This window comes from Triticum urartu, chromosome 6A (assembly GCF_056163025.1).
Source record: "Triticum urartu cultivar PI428250 chromosome 6A, HENAU_Tu73, whole genome shotgun sequence".
In the NCBI taxonomy this organism is placed as follows: Eukaryota; Viridiplantae; Streptophyta; class Magnoliopsida; order Poales; family Poaceae; genus Triticum; species Triticum urartu.
Window position 1 is genome coordinate 489,002,755 of NC_141878.1, and position 5,724 is coordinate 489,008,478.

Genomic DNA, 5,724 nt, shown 5'->3' on the forward strand with positions numbered 1-5,724 from the left:
GGAGGAACCGCTGGAGAGGTCTTTGAAGAAGACCATGGCGACCCTGGCGGTAGGATGCACGATGGCGAGAGCAAGGAAGCGACTATAGCTTAGGAAGGAAGGAAAGAAGGAGGAAACAAGGGAAATGTGACTTGTGGTCGGGGAGAAAAGTGGGTGGGGAAGGGGTGTGGGGGCAGATATTTTGGTGGTAGGCCAAAATTTTGGAAATGTGGAGCGAAACTTTATGTGCGGTGCCACCGGACCATTCACTTTGAACGATTGTGTGCATCGCAAACGATTCTTCTGCTTTACACGCATGGGATGAGTTTGATAATTCAAATTTTGGTGGAAATTTCCCCGTGTACGTCATTGCATAATTTAACATCGCTTGCTAATTTGGGCACACAAAAGAGCATACAACAGACATACCACACTTACTGAATCGAGCAATTTTAGTAATTAAACAGAGGCAGTTGACCCAAACATTGCTCTAACAAAAGACCAGCATTAAATACAAAGCCTAAGTACGCATAATTTTAACAAATCCGTCACCGCGCCGGCCTATGCATCGCCGGTGTGAGATGAGACGTCGATGACTTGTCCTAGCAACATGCCACCGTTGGTGGACTCCGCGTCCCCCCTGCTGAAGTCGACCGCGTTCTCGTCCTCATCCTCATCCTCGACGCCACCCTCAAGGTTGTAGTACTCGTAGTAGTGGTTGCGCCAGAGCTCACGTTGGTACTCCACCGCCGATTCCTCGACGGACGGACTCTTCTCTACCTCGACCTCGGCCACGCGCAACTCCTCCTCCTGGCGCTCCTCGATCTCCGCCGCCTCCTCCATCTCCAGCTCCCGCTCGGCGACCTCATGAGGAAGCAGATGCTCCATGGCTACCGCCGCCTTTTCAGACGTGGGTTGCATGCTGGATTCCGAGGTGGCCTCAAATATCATGGCGTGTGCATCCTCAATCTTGGCGTGGTTGGCATCGACCCAAGCCAGGGCGACATCGGCAGCACGGACGGCGGCTCGAGTGCTCTCGGGGTTTGTAGCCACCGTCGCAGCAGCTACAGCCGTCTCGGCTAATGCAGCTGCCCTGTCGGCTGCCACAGACGCCCTCTCGACGAAAGCGCCCGCGCTCAATGCGGATGCGGCGTCACTCTTGGCGTAGGCGGCCGCGCTCTCGGCACAGGCAGCGGCGCTCGAGGGGGACGCGGCCATCGTACGGGCCTTCAGGAAGCGTTTCCACGGCGTTGATACGTCTCCGTCGTATCTACTTTTCCACACACTTTTGCCCTTGTTTTGGACTCTAACTTGCATGATTTGAATGGAACTAACCCGGACTGACGCTGTTTTCAGTAGAATTGCCATGGTGTTATTTTTGTGCAGAAATAAAAGTTCTCAGAATGACCTGAAAATCAACGGAGATTATTTTTGGAATATATAAAAAATACTGGAAGAAGAATCCACGTCAGGGGGCCCACACCCTGTCCATGAGGGTGGGGGTGTGCCTACCCCCTGCGCGCGCCCCCTGCCTCGTGGGCCCCCTGACGCTCCACCGACCTCAACTCCAACTCCATATATTCGTGTTCGGGGAGAAAAAAATCAGAGAGAAGGATTCATCGCGTTTTATGATACGGAGCCGCCGCCAAGCCCTAAACTCTCTCGGGAGGGCTGATCTGGAGTCCGTTCGAGGCTCCAGAGAGGGGAATCCGTCGCCATCGTCATCATCAACCTTCCTCCATCACTAATTTCATGATGCTCACCGCCGTGCGTGAGTAATTCCATCGTAGGCTTGCTGGACGGTGATGGGTTGGATGAGATTTATCATGTAATCGAGTTAGTTTTGTTAGGGTTTGATCCCTAGTATCCACTACGTTCTGAGATTGATGTTGCTATGACTTTTCTATGCTTAATGCTTGTCACTAGGGCCCGAGTGCCATGATTTCAGATCTGAACCTATTATGTTTTCATGAATATATGTGAGTTCTTGATCCTATCTTGCAAGTCTATAGACACCTATTATGTGTTATGATTTGTTAACCCAGAGTGACAATAATCAGGACCATTACCAGTGATGACCGTAGTTTGAGGAGTTCATGTACTCACTATGTGTTAATGCTTTGGTCCGGTACTCTATTAAAAGGATGCCTTAATATCCCTTAGTTTCCAATAGGACCCCGCTGCCACGGGAGGGTAGGACAAAAGATGTCATGCAAGTTCTTTTCCATAAGCACGTATGACTATATTCGGAATACATGCCTACATTACATTGATGAAGTGGAGCTAGTTCTGTGCCACCCCATGTTATAACTGTTGCATGATCGATCGCACCCGACATAATTCTCCATCACCGATCCAATGCATACGAGCTTTTCATATATTGTTCTTCGCTTATTTACTTTTCCGTTGCTACTGTTACAATCACTATAAAACCCAGAAATATTACTTTTGCTATCGTTACCATTATTATCATATTACTTGCTACTAAATACCTTGCTGCAAATATTAAGTTTCCAGGTGTGGTTGAATTGACAACTCAGCTGCTAATACTTGAGAATATTCTTTGGCTCCCCTTGTGTTGAATCAATAAATTTGGGTTGAATACCCTCAAAAACTGTTGCGATCCCCTATACTTGTGGCTTATCAAGACTATTTTCTGGCGCCGTTGCCGGGGAGCATAGCTCTATTCTTTGAGTCACTTGGGATTTATATCTGCTTATCACTATGAAGAACTCGAAAGATCAAAGAACCAAGATTTTTCCCTCAACTACGAGGGGAGGTAAGGAACTGCCATCTAGCTCTGCACTTGATTCACCTTCTGTTTTGAGTAAACTTGCGATACCTACACATGCTATTGATTCTGATAGGTCGCATGTTATTGATGATGCCACTTCTACTTTGCATGATACTTATGATGAAACTACTTCTATGCTTGATACTACTATACCACTAGGTGAATTTCTTGATGAACAACTTGCTAGGGCTAGAGAGAATGAAATTATTGAAACTGATAATATTGATGAAAGTGATGATGAAGATTCTCACCCTAGATATGAATTGCCTGTTGTTCCTGAGGGTTGTGTTATGGATGAAGAAACTGCTAGAGACTTCTTAGCTTGCAATGATAGATCTGATCTTAAGAAATTGTTAGCTAAGCTTAAAGAAAAGTCTTTGAATGCTAGAATGAAATATGACCCTGCTTTTGCTAATTCACCTATCTTTATTACTGATAAGGATTATGATTTATCTATCAATCTTGAGATAATTACTTTGGTTGAATCTGATCCTTTTTGTGCCTATGAATCTGAAACTATTGTGGCACATCTTACTAAATTAAATGATATAGCCACCCTATTCACTAATAATGAGAAAACTCGTTATTACTTTATCCTTAAGTTGTTTCCATTCTCATTAAAGGGTGATGCTGAAACATGGTTTAATTCCCTTGATCCTGGTTGTGCGCGTAGTTCCCATGATATGATTTATTACTTCTCTGCTAAATATTTCCCCGCTCATAAGAAACAAGCTGCCTTAAGGGAAATATATAATTTTGTGCAAATTGAAGAAGAGAGTCTCCCACAAGCTTGGGGGAGGCTTCTCCGATTACTTAATGCTTTGCCTAATCATCCTCTCAAGAAAAATGAAATACTTGATATCTTTTATAATGGACTAACCGATGCTTCCAGAGACCACCTGGATAGTTGTGATGGTTGTGTTTTCAGGGAAAGAACTGTTGATCAAGCTGAATTGCTATTGAATAATATGTTGACTAATGAAAATAATTGGACACTTCCTGAACCAACTCCTAAGCCAACTCCGAAGAAAAGGGGTATTCTATTTCTCAGTCCTGAAGATATGCAAGAGGCAAAGAAATCTATGAAAGAAAAAGGTATTAAAACTGAAGATGTTAAGAATTTACCACCTATTGAAGAAATACATGGTCTTAATTTGCCACATGTTGAAGAAATACATGGTCTTGATAACCCGACACAGGTAGTAAAGGTAAATTCTCTCTGTAGATTCGATAAATGTGAAATCCCATTTACTAAGTTTGCTAGCCCATGCTTGGATGAGTTTGATGACTTTATGGTTAAACAAGAAAACTTCAATGCTTATGTTGGTAGACAATTGAAACACAATGCTGATATGCTTGAACACTTGGGTGATTATATGGCTAATATTAAAGGTGAACTTAAACTTATTAGTAAACATGCTTCTATGGTTACCACTCAAGTAGAACAAGTACTTAAAGCTCAGAATGATTTGCTCAATGAATTAAATAATAAGAAGAATGATAATGCTGTTAGAGTTATGACTAGAGGTGGTAAAATGACTCAGGAACCTCTGTATCTTGAGGGCCATCCTAAGAGAATTGAGCAAGATTCTCAAAGAACTAATGTTGATGCACCTAGTCCTTCTAAGAGGAAGAAAAGGAAGAATGATAGGACTTTTCATGCTTCTAGTGAACCTGTTATTGACACACCTGAGAACCCCAATGATATTTCTATTTCTGATGCTGAAACACAATCTGTTAATAAACATGAACCTAGTGATAATGTTAATGATGATGTTCATGTTGATTCTCAACCTAGCAATGATAATGATGTAGAGATTGAACCTGCTGTTGATCTTGATAAGCCACAATCAAAGAATCAATGTTATGATAAGAGAGACTTCGTTGCTAGGAAGCGCGGTAAAGAAAGAGAACCATGGGTTCAGGAACCCATGCCTTTTCCTCCTAATCCATCGAAGAAAAAGTATGATGATGATTTTGAGCGCTTTGCTGAAATGATTAGACCTATCTTTTTGCGTATGCGTTTGACTAATATGCTTGAATTGAATCCTTATGCTAAATATATGAAGGAAATTGTTACTAATAAAAGTAAGATTCTGGAAGCTGAAATTTCCACCATGCTTGCTAATTATACTTTTAAGGGTGGAATACCAAAGAAACTTGAAGATCCAGGAGTACCAACTATACCATGCTCCATTAAAAGAAACTATGTTAAAACTGCTTTATGTGATCTTGGAGCCGGTGTTAGTGTTATGCCTCTCTCTTTATATCGTAGACTTGATTTGAATAAGTTGACACCTACTGAAATATCTTTACAAATGGCTGATAAATCAACTTATATACCTGTCGGTATTTGTGAGGATGTGCCTGTTGTGGTTGCAAACGTTACTATTTTAACGGACTTTGTTATTCTTGATATTCCTGAGGACGATAGTATGTCTATTATTCTTGGAAGACCCTTTTTGAATACTGCAGGGGCTATTATTGATTGAACCAAAGGCAATGTCACTTTTCATGTTAATGGTAATGAGCATACGGTACACTTTCCGAGGAAACAACCTCAAGTCCACAGTATCAATTCTATTGGAAAAATTTCAACAATCACTATTGGAGGTTTTGAATTTCCTCTTCCTACTGTCAAGAAGAAATATGATATTCTTATTGTTGGGGACATGCATATCCCCGTTGAGGTAACCTAGTGTTATTCGAAAATTCTCCGGTTTCATGTTATTCGAAATGAGTTTGTTAACAAGACTTGATCGACCTTGTTAGTGGATTCCTTTTGATGGGCATGAGATGGATGAATTTAGAAAACACAATCTTTGTACCCTCTTTTTACTTTCTGTTATTTATATTAAATAAAGCAAAAATAGTATTTTCTGTCTGTTTTTCTGAATCATCCATGCAATAAAAAATATACCCCCAAAATAAAAGTTCTCTAAATGCCCTGA

The 5,724-nt window shown here is 41.8% G+C and overlaps 2 protein-coding genes across 2 annotated transcripts; one reads left to right on the forward strand and one right to left on the reverse strand.

Moving 5' to 3' along the window:
* Positions 1–540: 540 nt before the first annotated feature.
* On the reverse strand, positions 541–1,296 carry LOC147965839 (uncharacterized). The gene is made up of 2 exons (XM_087530630.1): positions 1,110–1,296; positions 541–1,067 (listed from the first exon to the last, which is right to left on the reverse strand). Exons 1-2 carry the CDS (start codon positions 1,294–1,296, stop codon positions 541–543), a joined length of 714 nt encoding a protein of 237 aa, XP_087386756.1.
* Positions 1,297–2,703: 1,407 nt separating this feature from the next.
* LOC147965840 (uncharacterized) lies at positions 2,704–5,472 on the forward strand. The gene is made up of 2 exons (XM_087527246.1): positions 2,704–5,194; positions 5,369–5,472. The coding sequence occupies exons 1-2, from the start codon at positions 2,704–2,706 to the stop codon at positions 5,470–5,472; spliced, it is 2,595 nt and encodes an 864-aa protein (XP_087383372.1).
* Positions 5,473–5,724: the final 252 nt, after the last annotated feature.

What these genes read in the sequence shown, in the direction of transcription:
- LOC147965840 (XM_087527246.1), top strand. Translation starts at nt 2,704, where the DNA reads ATGAAGAACTCGAAAGATCAAAGAACCAAGATTTTTCCCTCAACTACG. An exon ending in CTTTGTTATTCTTGATATTC is followed by an intron (nt 5,195 to 5,368) that starts CTGAGGACGATA and finishes TTGGAAAAATTT; the next exon opens with CAACAATCACTATTGGAGGT.
- LOC147965839 (XM_087530630.1), bottom strand. Translation starts at nt 1,296, where the DNA reads ATGCAAGTTAGAGTCCAAAACAAGGGCAAAAGTGTGTGGAAAAGTAGA. An exon ending in CGCATCCGCATTGAGCGCGG is followed by an intron (nt 1,068 to 1,109) that starts GCGCTTTCGTCG and finishes CCGACAGGGCAG; the next exon opens with CTGCATTAGCCGAGACGGCT.